General features: G+C 37.6%; 1 protein-coding gene across 1 annotated transcript in view; it reads left to right on the plus strand.

Moving 5' to 3' along the window:
- SPAG16 (sperm associated antigen 16) overlaps nucleotides 1-14,697 on the plus strand; it is a 232,523-nt gene that overhangs the window by 196,076 nt on the left and 21,750 nt on the right. The window contains 1 exon segment of the mRNA XM_066232513.1: nucleotides 14,206-14,332. Within this exon segment, the coding sequence (XP_066088610.1) occupies nucleotides 14,206-14,332 (127 nt within the window).

Here is a 14,697-nt window from a genome sequence, read left to right on the forward strand (position 1 = left end):
AAAAAAAAAAAAGAAAAAGAAAAAAGAAGGGGGTATGGACCCACAAAAAGCAAATAAGGAAAAAATTTGGGTCAAGAATAAAATGATTTGCTTTTAGGTGTTGGTTGACTAAGAGTTATGATGAGAGGAATAAGAGGGAAACAGAAAAATGGGGGGACAAATTAAAAAAATACTATTGTATTTAGTGGAACAAGAACTAGATAAAATGGAGAGCCAGGGATGGGAGCACTGCTAGTGAGTTAAAAAGGTGAAGTAAAAAAAACCCCAAAATGCCACAAACATAAATTTGAGTCCCAGATAAGATAATTTGTTTGTTATTGAGGTTTGAATGAGAGGAGATGTAAAGGAGAAAGGAAGAAACTAATATAGAGGGAGAAAAGAAAGAGAGAGAGAGAAAAAAAGAGGGAACCACTAAAAGAAGAAAAAAGAAAAAAGAGGAGAGAGAGAGAGAGAGAGAGAGAGAGAGAGTTAAGGGTTTTGGAGTGCAACCCTCATGGAGAGAAAGGAAGAGGGAAGAAAAGATAATGGGAGATGTAATACTTATGGGTAGTGTAGTTCAAGGAGAGGAGAGAGTAAGACCAGCAGAGAGTTAATCGACCAAATTGGAGGAGGAAAAAAAAAAATCAAGAATGAAGATAAGAGAAACAAATGAACAAATATAATAAAATGGGATAGGTTATAAAGTCTGCAGATTATTCTTGATTTTGAGAGGTTATCTTCTTGCTTTTTCTTTTCTCTCCCTCTTCCTGGTCGGTGACCCTGTACCCCAGGTTCTGCCCCTTTGGCACGCTCAGGTAGAGGTTTGCAGTTGATAAGTCTCTATGGCAATGTCATGTATTGTGCTTTAGTCTCGTTGGCAGTCGAGGCTCATTAGCATTTATAGGCTCCGACAGTGAGAGAGACCGTGTTCCTGGAGCCTCTCTCCTAGTCTTTCCTTCCTCAATTAGTAGCCTGAGAATCCAGCTATGGGGTTGCTGCTGCCTCTGCCTGGATAGTAAGAGGCTCAAAGAGCTGGCAATTCCCCACTCTATTTCCACTCAGCACAGGGCTCTGGGTAAGGCTTAGTCAGTCAGAGCTGCTAGCATAATCAGGCAGGGTTTCCGCCCACTCAAAGACCTCTGGCTCTGCCACTCTGTCCGGTAACACAGGTGGGTGCCCACTCCCGGGGCGCTTGGAGGAAACTCTCGCTCACTATCTGCGCGCGCAGACCAGGATATCCGGCCGGCAGTCTCACGCTCTGAGTGAAACCCCCAACCACATGGAAAAGTTCCAGCGTTGGAATTGGCTCTCGCTCTGTCCCCGTGCGCGGCTTTTGCAAGGCGCTGGGGCGGCCCGAGATTCCGCTTTGGCCCACACAAAGGCCCCTGACTCTGCCCCTCTGTGCGATAACACGGGCGTGCACTGCCGAGGCACTCGGAGGAATCTCTCGCTATCTGCATGTGCAAACCAGGATATCTGCCCGGCCGCCGCGTTTCCCTCTGAGTGAAACCCTCACCAGCACGGAAAAGTTCCACCGTTGGAATTAGTTCTCGCTCCCTCCCGTGTGCGGCTTTCCCAGGGCGCTGGGGCTGCCCAGAGATTCTGCTTTCAGCCCACACAAAGGCCTCTGACTCTTCCTTTTGTGGGGTAACACGAGCACCCACTCCTGGGGCTTTGGAAGAAATCTCTCCCCACTATCTGCATGCGCCGACCAGGAGATCGGGTAAAATGGCTGCCCCGCTTGTCTTTCTTTGTCTGGGTTTGGCGCGGGTGTTAGCTGTATTGCCCGGGTTGCCACAGGAACAGTTTTTCCTCGGCTTGGATCTCCATGCCACAGCCTGGTTCGGCAGTTTGTGCCGCGGCCTGGATCTATTCACCCCCTTTGCCCGCCTCAGTTTCTATATTCACAGATCCCAGAGAAAGCCGCCCTGTTTAGGTTAGTGAGGAAGGCGGAGCATTTCTTACTCCCTATTTCCTTTGGGGTTTGGTTATATATTTAGCCAATTTTTCGCTCGACCATACCTTCAGGTGTATTGCAAAACATCTGGAGGCTCCAAGGATAGGTTTTTCTGTTTCTGAAGATCTTGTTGAGTTTTGGGGGAGATTTATCAGCATCGCTTCCTACCCCGCCATTACTCTGACGTCATCTCCCAGTTGGAATATTTTGTTGTTCTTTTCTTCATTAGAATATACCATTTTAATAATTAAGCAGTAAGAGTTTTAAGTTTGATCTGAGAAAGATTGTTTTTTCTAAGGTGTAGACATAAATAAATTAATTTGTATTATTTTTTCTTTAAAGCAGAGATAGACAAGTACCTGAACTTGTCTACCTAAAAAAGTTATCCTCACTCCATTTTAGCAAAGGAAGCTCAATTTCTGAATTTTTTGAATTTGAATTTTTGTTATTCAATTGCAAACAGAAAGTATTTAGTATCAATCTCTGGCCACTTTATATAAAGCAATATTAGCAACACTTAGGTCATGCTGCTATTGATCCTCTGAAGGATAAATGATGTCAGACAGTACTTATACACCCCAAAAATTTCAATTTTGTTTATTTCTCCAGCACTCCAACTTGATGTCATCTATCATTTAGCTGGGCCAATATTGATATTTAATGTCAGTTCTTATTCATTCATTATTGCACCCAGATAGTGCATAAGTCAAAACTTTCAGTTATGTGGTAAAAACACCAAAGCAAGTTCTATTTGAGGAGATTGGAAACAACAACAGAATAAAACTTAAGGGACATGTAACATATTAATTATGTTTTACGTAATACCTGGCTGATTTTAAAGCTCCTACGTATCCAAAAATCAATTTTATATCTTTCACACTAAGTTTATACTGTGAGATCTTTATCTTTTATGAAATAACCTTGTCTTAATGTAAGAAAAAATTTTGATAGAAAAAGAATTTTTAAGTAAAAGAAAAATGATTTTCTACCAACAGAAAAATAAAAAATTAATGAGCAATTACTTTTAGATATACTAAATTGATAGAGGTCTTTTCTCTTTATTTCTATTATGCTCTGTTCTTAGAAATTTAACAATGTAGATGACAAAACATAGTACATTCAAGATCTTATTACCCTGCCATCCAGGTTTAACCTTCAGTAATTTCTACAGTTAGATAAAGATAAATTCAAGCATTTGTAATTTTCTTGATGGTTCCACAAAAAAATAAAAGCAACATGATTATGTCATATTTCTTGATACTTCCTTTTTTACTATAAAACTAATCATTGTTTTTCTATATGTACATCCTTTGAATGACTATTTCTTTTTGGCATGTATGAAAAAGTCAGTAATCATCTTTAAGTTAGCAACTCTTTTCTGAGCACCTACTAAGCCTCAGGCACTGCTCTAAATATTGAAGGTACAGCAGTGAAGAATACCAAATATTGTCCTTATGGACTTTGTATTCTGGTAAGAATCGTAGACAGGAAACAAGTAAAAAAAGAATAATGTCAAGAAAATAAATGTTACCTAACCAGCATACATTAGGGTAAAAAAGAGTAATGATGTGAGAGTTGGGCTTATAAGTAACAGAGTGGTCAGGGAGGGAGTCTGAGAGAATGATAGTCCAGGAAACTGTGCAGAGATCTTAAGTAAAACTTCAAGCAGCGGTGGCAGCAAAGACCAAGTTCCTGAGGCGGTAGAAGTGTGGCAGGATGGAGCGACAACACGTGGAGCACGCCAGGATTAGATCAAGCAGGTGAAATATCTGACATGTGAAAGATTACTATACTATTGTTATTGGTTAAAATGTGGGATGGCTGAGGCCGTGGTAGAGAAACACCATAGCATTATCTGTGGCTTCAACAATGTTTTGTGGTTAAAAAGACAAAAAGTGCCCCTCTATAGGCAATGTGATAGATGATTTGGCTGAGTAACACCTTAAGTTTTTTACCCCAAAGCTTTTGACACAATTCTTGGTACAGAAGATAACCAATAAATAAATAGTCATTGATTAGGAAATATCAGAAAGTCACTGCAGTTTAGAACTCAAGAGGTATTTAAAAGAGGACATAGTTAAGACAATGTTTGCTGTGACAGGATTAAATTTATTTTATATTATTGATCCTAAAATATTATTTTAAAATTTACTTAGCAGCCTTATTTTAAAATATACTTTACAGCCTTCCCATGCTTATTCTGAACATATAGCTGCCAAAAATAGTTCAAAATATATTTACTATTATTTTTTTTTTTACAGAGACAGAGAGAGAGTCAGAGAGAGGGATAGACAGGGACAGACAGACAGGAATGGAGAGATGAGAAGCATCAATCATTAGTTTTTCGTTGCACACTGCGACACCTTAGTTGTTCATTGATTGCTTCTCATATGTGCCTTGACCGCGGACCTTCAGCAGACCGAGTAATTCTTTGCTTGAGCCAGCGACCTTGGGTCAAAGCTGGTGAACTTTTGCTCAAACCAGATAAGCCTGTGCTCAAGCTGGCGACCTCAGGGTCTTGAACCTGGGTCCCTGGCATCCCAGTCTGATGCTCTATCCGCTGCGCCAATGCCTGGTCAGGCTATTTACTACTTTTATCGGAAATGATGTCACTGCTCAGGATAGTCATTTCAGCAAGTGGTCTTTTAATACAACTGTTTTATTTAAACAGTTTTCAGAGGACAAAAATATTCTACATAATATAATATTAATATAAAATTATACATTTTCCTGTAGTCATGATCAATTGTAATCAGTCTAAATTTGCATGTGATTTAAAAAGTTTGGTCCCTGGCCGGTTGGCTCAGTGGTGGACCGTCGGCCTGGCGTGCAGAAGTCCCGGGTTTGATTCCCGGCCAGGGCACACAGGAGAAGCGCCCATCTGCTTCTCCAGCCCTCCCCCTCTCCTTCCTCTCTGTCTCTCTCTTCCCCTCCCACAGCCGAGGCTCCATTGGAGCAAAGATGGCCCGGGTGCTGGGGATGGCTCCTTGGCCTCTGCCCCAGGCACTAGAGTGGCTCTGGTCGCAACAGAGCGACGTCCCGGAGGGGCAGAGCACCGCCCCCTGGTGGGCAGAGCTTCGCCCCTGGTGGGCGTGCCAGGTGGATCCTGGTCGGGCGCATGCGGGAGTCTGTCTGACTGTCTCCCTGTTTCCAGCTTCAGAAAAAAAATAATAATAATAATAAATAAATAAATAAATAAATAAATAAATAAAAAGTTTGAAAACTTCATGTATGATAACAGCATGAATTTTTAATAGATTGTTTTACGTAAAGGTATTATGGCCAACATACCATCCATTATCCCTGAATCACATAATTAGAGCACAAAGACTTGTCACACCAATTTACTCAAAAGCACAATTACAAGCTAACTTGATTACCCCCTTTAATGTAATTTTCCCCACTTAATTGCATGTCCGTGGGTGAATGTGACCCTGTGAATCCATACCTCAAGAAGTGACTGCTTGTTAACACGCAAAACTACAGGCAGAGCGGAAGAATCTGCCCTTCATCTTCAGAAGTTTAAGTTGTATACTCAGAGTGGCCCTGCAGGGAAAATATTTTAAAAGTAAAAGTTACATTTCTCCACAGATGGTCTGGAACTTTCTGTTGCAGATTTAACAGTGGTCTTGGGGCCCAGCATGTCAGTCACCACCATGCTCAGCCTCTCACCCCACCCCAATTCAATAACTGTTATCAAAAACTCAAGTTTTCTAGCTAAAAAAAATATAAGTTGCCATATTTAGATTGCATTCAGAAACCTGAATTTATTATATTTTTCCTAAAGTATTCAGGTTTTCAGCTCTGGCTGGTAACTTAGTGGATAAAGTGTTGGCCTGGCGTATGGACATCTGGATTTCAATTCCTAGTCAGGGAACACAGGAAAAATGGCCATCTACTTCTCCCCTCCTCCCTCTCCCCCTTCACTCCCTTTTTCCCTCCCACAACCAGTGGATCGATTGATTAGAGCATGGCCCTGGGCACTGAGGATGGCTCTGTTGAACACATCAGCCTCAGGTGCTAAAAATAGCTTGGTTGGCTAGCATCATCCTGAGATAGGGCTGCTAGGTGGATCCTGGTCCAAGCACATTCAGGAGTCTGCCTCATTATCTCCCTTCTTCTCACCTAAAAAATAAAATAAGTATTAAAGTTTTCTTACTCATTAATTTTAAAAACTTTCAAGTGTTCCTTGACTTGTACTTAGTAAGGAAGAAAAATAATTCTTTGTTTCTAGCTTAAATGATGATGTATCTACATCTTTTACTCGATCTGAGCTAGAGAAAATTAAGACCACAAAGATGTGGTGTGCTATTTGAATTAAACAAAGCTATTCAAAATATCTCTTGTTAGGCTGAGGGACAGAATTCTTTTTTATAAACTAGTTGGTTTTCAGTTTACATACGCAAATACAAAATTATGAAAGAAACCAAATCATTAAATTATGGATGGCTTCCCTATTATGTTCTGGTTTGCATATCTAAAAATGGTAAAGATAGACTTTGTTTTTTGAGATTCTAACTTTTCTTTCCACAAAGCATTTTTGTGGATACAGTTTCATACCATATCTTTAACAAAGCATGATTGTTCCTCTTGTGGAAAAAAAAATCTAGAGTTTCTAAAAAATTCTGTGCCAGCACAGCCTAACAAAGCGACAATTCTTAGAAAGGCTATGAATTTAGTTAAATATGTAAGTATAGCTTAACCCTCTAATCTATTTTTGTGAATCAAACTATAGCTTTGAGAATCTTTTATCTAATCAATTTAATATAGCACAGCCAAATATAGCCTATCATCATAAACTTGAGTCTTAGCAATATAAACATTATGATGACACAAACCTATGCATAAATTATCATTTTTACATATATAAAACTTCCTTGATTTTATGTAATTGCATTTATGTACATATTAAAGGAAAATAAATTTATTGCATGTTATCCCAGCAATATTATTACAGTGAACACTCTATTAATCAATAATAATTGGCCACTTTAAAAGAGATTTCTGCCAAATAGAGTAACACTGTATGTTGCTGTCACAATAAGTAAAACAGATTTAAGAGAATTTGTGTGGATCTACCTGTATCTTCTACAATGATTAAAGACCAGCAGGACAAAGAGAAAAAGGACAGTAATTAAGAATAGTCATTAAGTTGTTGCACTCTTTGCTAGATGATTTGTTTTATTTCACCATGAAGAGGTAAAAATACACATATATTTTTAAAGTTGTAGCTAAGCACTTAAGAAATGATTATTTTGAATTTACTACAAATATGAATTTGTACTTTGTTCATAGTAAGCACTCTATAAATATTTGTGGAACTGACTTAGGTAAATTTAAAAAAATCATAACTTTTTCCAACCAGGAAAGAAACAGATTTGACTGGATATTTTGGGATATGCACCTATGGCAGCTGCTAATGTGATCATTCAGGTTCCAAGCCCCTCCCTGACCTCTAGTCACTGCTACAGGGAACACAGTGACTTAATTCTCGGGAGAGAAGCCCTGCCTCCTTCATCCATTGCTCTGGGACTGTGTGTAAAAGGCCTGATTTTCTTTCCTGATTAAGGACAACAGATTAATGAGGTTAAGTGTTTGTATCATTACAGTTGTCATCCCTGGTACACTATTTAAAGTGCAGTAGAAATTGTGGCTAGCTTTTACGCTTCGGGGGGGCCCTGTGATCTCCAGTTCTTTTAAAAATGTAAATTAGGCCCTGGCTGGTTGGCTCAGCGGTAGAGCGTCGGCCTGGCGTGCAGGGGACCCAGGTTCGATTCCCAGCCAGGGCACATAGGAGAAGCGCCCATTTGCTTCTCCATCCCCCCCCTCCTTCCTCTCTGTCTCTCTCTTCCCCTCCCTTTCCCTCCCGCAGCCAAGGCTCCATTGGAGCAAAAGATGGCCTGGGCGCTGGGGATGGCTCCTTGGCCTCTGCCCCAGGCGCTGGAGTGGCTCTGGTCGCGACAGAGCGAAGCCCCGGATGGACAGAGCATTGCCCCCTGGTGGGCGTGCTGGGTGGATCCCGGTGGGGCACATGCGGGAGTCTGTCTGACTGTCTCTCCCCATTTCCAGCTTCAGAAAAATACAAAAAAAAAGAGTTTGAGAACTGTAGGAGACAACCCTGCACCAATATAAATAAAAGTTAACAGCAGAGCAGGGGTTACTTGGAGACAAGGGATCTTGGAGTATGTTAGCCATAGGGAGACACTAGCCTGGGTTACTTGAGTGCATGTACGTAGGATTCTTGGAGGAATGCCTCCAAGAACCAGATGTCCTTTGTGATTGATAAGCTCTGGGACTCTGACTCTTCTCGTGTCCTTGTTCATGAAAGAAACAGTAGTCGTGCAGGGTTGGGGATGAAACGGATGGGAAAAAAGGCTTGTGTAGCTTTCTAGTTTTATCTGCTGAGCTGTGGCTTTTGGAACTCAGTAAATATGCAGAGGCGCAGTTTCTCGGGGCTGATTCACCTAAGAGTTTCAGCCCTCTGTCCGTTTACTTGCCTGTTGTGTCTTTGCCTTGTGAGTCCGAACCATGAATGAATTCATAACAGAGAACCACTGATCTAATATATCACATATTTTACTGATTTACTTAATTTATTGTATGATTTTCCCTGGAACTGTACAAGTCCATAAGGTCAGGACTTCTGTCTTCTTCATTCCCATATTTTCACTACTTAAACCAGTACCTACTACTATGTAATAGGCTCACTCAATACCTCTTTGATCATGAAGTAATAGGGTTTCCAATGGCCCAGACAAATTTGCCTGGTTTCTAACTTTTGCTTACACTTATGCTACAAACTAGAAAACTACGAGAAAGTAATGTTTACTAGTTTCTCAGTGCCTCAGAGACACGAAAATTCACTCAACAGTACCTGCTTAATGCACTGAGACTACGGGCCTTCAAACATTCTTTTTAACATACCATTATTTATGCTCAAAACACGTGAGAACATTTTATATCATACATAAAATTCATATTGCTTAGTGTGAGCTCCAAAAACTCTTCAGGAAATTTACACATTGTTAACCTTATCATAAATTCACCACATTCCCCATAGCAATGTGGTAGGCAGTTAGACACGAGCAGAACAACAGCTTATAGGCGAGGCACAGAGGATCACCAGGGTGGAAAGCCCCAGGTGCCTAGCAACGGACTATGGTAAGGTGGGACCTCCTCCCTAGGGTAACTTTTTTTCCCCTAGCATATTGCTGGTCATGTGGTTTCGACCCCCTGCCTTTCATATCACTGGTGAGGAGATTTGGACCCTCACCCGCCCTTTTCTCCCCTGGCATATCGCTACTTACGAGGTTCTAGAACCAATTAGAGGAAGAACAAACAAGAAAGCCTCTGTCTTTGACTATTAACTGTAAGTTCCTTTTGAATTTACACCCATTGTATCTCTTGCTCTTGGGCCTAAGCTAGGGACATAGTGCAGCTCAGTGAATATTTGTTTCTTTATGTACATTCATTATCTTCATCTGTTTCAAATTATTATTCTGCCTTATGAATTTAAATACCTGCTTTTTCAATTTGTTCTTTGCTGATCCACTTCTGTTGATAGTTTGTTAAAGTGCTATTACTTCTTTCAGAGTGTTCTGCCTTAATAACGGAGTGTGCTCTTTAAGTACTTAAGTGCTACTTCATTGGCTTCTATTCCCCCAAGTGTCTTAAGTCAAGTCATGTAAGCTATCTTCCTTGTTTAGGGCTTAAGAGCTTGGACATTTCATTCATATTAACTGGATTTGAATCCTGGGTCTATGTTTTTCTATCAAAATGACTTTGGGAAAGCTTTATAACATTGCAACTCTTGTTTTTGTCATCTGAACTGTAGGGCAGTGTAATCTAACCATAAATACGAAGGATTAAATGAGATAGTGAATATAAATCACTTTGAACAAGTTATTGTGATTATGTAATGTAGTGTTATGCGCTGTAGATGAAAAGTAATTATTTTTGAGATGTCCTGCTTCCTTATGCCTGGGGCAGGATTGGGGTATAAATTATTACTGCCTAGCAGATTGACAGTGGCATAGGGGAGGAGTAGGTACAGACCTCAGCAATCTGACCTTCTGCTGTCCAGGGGTCAGACATATATTCCCTTCTTCTTCAGTCTTGACTCCTTGAGCATTCCCAACCTTTACCCTCTGTTTCCATTCTAATTCCATAACTTCTTTGCCTTATTTGTGTCATTAGGGTGCTGAAGAAATGACAGAATGAGCTCATGCTCAGTGCTGCACAGGCCTGTCCTAAGAGACACACTAATGAATCAGTATACGAAAAATGTCTGAAATACTAATTTCTCTCTAATGAGCCTAAACATTTTATTATAGTTACACCTTAATACCAAGTTGCAGGCCATTACCTTCACGTATTGAAAGCAGCTGATGTTTTAGGGCTTAATGTTTCTGCTATGTGCTTGATGAACCCTCTTTCTTGCCCATTTTACATAGTAGGATTTTCAGTTATGAAAATTAGACCACTTAACAGGTATGTGTATGACATTTGATTTCATTATTTATTTATTAAAAAATATTTTCTGATAATAACCGTTTGTGCTAATTCCATTAAATTTGAATTTTAAAAGCACTAAAAGGAGAAAATAAAATAAGAAAGATTTATCCTACTACCTAATCATAATAATAATCATTTCTAGTTTAGTTCCTGGTTTTCAACTCTGATTTTCAACATATGCTTTGTGTGTGTGTATCAGATAGTGTAAACAATTGTGTTTGCTGTTTCTTTCATTGAAGCACATGTGTATGTTTTCCCTGTACAGTCGTCTCACACCGTATCTCAGTTCACTTTTCACAGTCTCACTGTATCGCGGATTTTAAAATTGTACATATCTAATTTTTTATCTTGGATTTTTCTCTATATCGCGGGATTTTACGTAGGTTTAAGAGTGTAGAAAGTTTTTCAAGTATAGGAAGTGTTTATAAGAGTGTGGGAAGAGTTGATAACAGCGTGGGAAAGGTTTATAAGAGTGTGGGGAGGGTTTATAAAGCCTTAAAATATATATAAATAATAAAATAAATATAAGGTTGCTACTTCGTGGATTTCTGCCTATCGCGGGGGATTCTGGAACCTAACCCCCACAATAGATGAGGGACCACTGTATTATCAACTTTTGGAAATGCCATTATAATAGTTTAATAATAGTTTATGTATTTATATGTTACAGTTTTATCTATGTACATATATATACATGCATGTTCATTTATCCATCCATTGAGAATTATTTTCTTACATTTCTACTGCTCCATCTTATAAATAATATTGTGAGAATTGTCTTTGTGACAAATAGAAATCTGAGTAATTGACTTATTTATATGTATCCTAGCCTTGTCTGGGTAGCTCAGTTGGTTAGAGTGTCGTCCCATTATGCCAAAGTTGTGAGTTTCATGCCTGATCAGGGCACATAAAGAATCAACCAATGAATATATAAATAACTTACTCAAATCAATCAGTAAATAAAATTTAAATAAATATATAAATGCATCCTAATGAGGTAATATATTCAATATATTTAAACATTTGTGATATACTATGGTATATGTTTCAAGAAATAGAGTACCTTTGTTAAAAATCTCAGATTCTGAAGTCAACCAGATCTATGCTTGAATCTTTATTTGAATCATTGTACCTGGGTAATTTTAAGTAAGTCACTGGACCTCTTTAAACCTCAGTTTCCTCATCTGTAAAATGGGATTATTGCACACAATGAAATATCTCTAAAAAATATTTTCTTTGAGGTTTTTTTTTCTTCACTTAAATTTAACACAGAACTATAGCTAACCATTGTTTTACTTACCTCATCAAGTCTTTAGTACATAACTTGCTTTTCCCAGGTAGTCAGTTCATCCCTTCCCCATATCTTTCCATCTCCGGATCCCTCAACACTCACACTGTGCTGTTAAGATCAGCAGTGTTCTCGTATCCTCTAACACCTGTGAGAGGAGCTGACTGGCAGATGGCCTTCCCTTTAGCAGGAGGGACGAGGTGGAGGTATTTTGAGCTTTGAGAATATTCCAAGTATTTGGTTCTGTATTCTCTGCATCTTCTATCTCTTCTTTTTTTCCCAAGTGATCGAACCGTCAGGGTTAGAACTCATTTTTACCATTTACTTCATGACTGCTTTGGAAGGAGTTGAGCTAAAGTAACACTTCTACTAAGCTCCATCGGCAGTCATTACCAATTGGTTTCACAAACAATTTTTGAGGTCTAACCTGCTTCAGACACTGCCATAGGCACTACATCTGCCTCACTGGCTAACTGGAAGTGTAGCTAAGTTGTTCTTTCATTACCAAATATCTCTGGGTTATCAAACCTGAACACAGACTTATTGCTATCACGTAATAGGTTATATTCATTTTACCAAATGCATATTTTGCCATGGCTTCTATCTTGGGAAATGGAAAATTCTGACTAAATGATATCATTCAAAATTGTTTATAATATAATACCTACTCTTTTATTAATAAAGCATTTAGCACAGTACTTGATTCATTAAAAGCATTTAATAAGATTGACTATTTTTTAATATTATCAAGTAGTTATAATTGGTCTCAATAGCAGTGCATGTTAAATATAAAAATATTAAAGTATTTAAATATTTATTTTCACCCCAGAAGTAATTGAACTATTTTTTAAGTGTGTTTCCTCCACTTTTAATATTCAGTGGTATAGAGCACACTTCAAAATGACCTTTAGTTCATAGCATCCAGACAAGAGAAGCACATCACATCCATAACCTGCCTGTGGTATAAAGTGCATCCAAATTAAATTCTGATTAAAATTTATTCTGTTCTCAGAATTGAAAAAATGTTCAATTTTTTTTTTTTTTTTTTACTTCTGAAAGATGTTTGAAAACCCTTGTATCTGGAAAAACTTCTTTCTAATTTCTGACAATATTTCCTGCTAAACCTGAAAACTTCCCTCTTTTGTAAATTAAATTCACTAATTCTTCACAAGTCTTAAAATATGTTTACATATTTGAAAATATTCCAAGTTCTGCATGTGCCTTTTAAGTCATAAAAAAGATTAGACATTCCATTTATTAGATCGGGAACAAGGCTGTTGCATTACTTCACCTGTGACTACCCAGTTATAGAATTTTAAAACTAATGGCATTTTTTGCATTATTGATGTGTTTAGGGGAAAACAGCTCCCTGGGAGTATAATACAAGAAGCACATTTTTGACAGAAAGGATGAAATCAATGAGTAAATGAGAAAAACTGTGAGCTAGTTGAAAATGGAAAGAAAAACTGTATAATAATTAAGTTATTATCTTTAACATTTTAGAATATTTAGGAAGAAAATGAGTATGATTTTTCACTTGATGTTAAAAAATTAAGCTGGAACTGAACTACTGTATATTGAATGGGAAAAAGTATAGTGACTTATCATAAACATTATTTAAGGGACAGATATGGCCCAATTCTCGTATTTAATTGGTGAGTAGACAAAGAAATTAAATGACAATGATGAGACTGAATAGAGATTATGAGTTCCTTTGTTTTTTTATGTCCTTTATCCAATTACATTTGTCCTTATCCTATTGCACAAAAGCCACAAATATTTCAGTAATTTTGTCTAACAGACCCAAATAGACACTGTTTCCTTGCCATCAATTTTACCTAGTGAGTACCTTCTGTGATTAAAAACTCTTCTTGTGTTCATTTGTTTTCCTACCTCTGTTTTCATTTTTACTCTACCTGAGGTGTAAAACTCAATATTAACTAATGACAGTATATAAAGTGAGATGCTTTCTTAATGCAGTTGTTTCATGTATATAGTTTTTATGTGTAAATTACATATCATACTGAGTGTGGCAAGAGTAGGTCTACAGTTGTCAGTATGAAACAATTCATTCTTGTATTATTTATTAATTATTGTATAATTTTTACATGAACAACTGTAAACCTCTTTTTGCTCCACCCTGTACACATGATATGTGTATATATACATAGATAAATTACATGGATGTGTGTATTTTTATATCTTCTAATATAATGAAAATAATCAAAATGAATAATTTTCTGAAAAATAATATTCCAAAGTTTACTACAGAATTTCATATATTTAAATTATCATTTTATAACAACATGTTTAAGACAAAGGTATAAAGATGAATACCTGTTAGAAGAGTGTATTCTTTTGGATTTAATAAAATTGTAGGACAAATTTATTTGGTATATGATTTATTGTATATTTTTGTGTATATATGTAATATATGTATATACATTTTTTCTTATGTACTTTAAAGGGTCATATAATAGCATCTTGTGATTCCTGTGGAGTTATAAAACTATGGGACTTTCGGAAACTCTTACCAATTGTGTCCGTTGATGTAGGTCCAAGTCCTGGCAATGAAGTGAACTTCGATCAATCAGGTAGCATTTTATTTAATATTTGTGACCAGTCTAACAACTTTAATATTCGTTCTAACATTATTTTCTGTTTCCACTTTAGTTTTTGAGTGTTTTCTCCTATGTAAATTTATGTTCTTACTATTACATTACAATATACAATATTATATTTCTTTGTATTTTGTATTCAATGTCAATTATGAATGCATTATATTTGTTATATATTTAAAGGAAGAATAATAGAGGGGATAAGTGTGTGTTAATGTATATTGCATAAGTTGCTAGCAGCATCATGCAAAACCTTGGAGCCTGTATCCCTTAGAATCACCATCCAAGGCAAGTTACTTGGCTTTTCTGGAGGCAAAATAAATGAGAGCAAAGAAGAACTA

The sequence above is a fragment of the Saccopteryx bilineata genome, chromosome 5, assembly GCF_036850765.1.
Source record: "Saccopteryx bilineata isolate mSacBil1 chromosome 5, mSacBil1_pri_phased_curated, whole genome shotgun sequence".
Classification (NCBI taxonomy): domain Eukaryota; kingdom Metazoa; phylum Chordata; class Mammalia; order Chiroptera; family Emballonuridae; genus Saccopteryx; species Saccopteryx bilineata.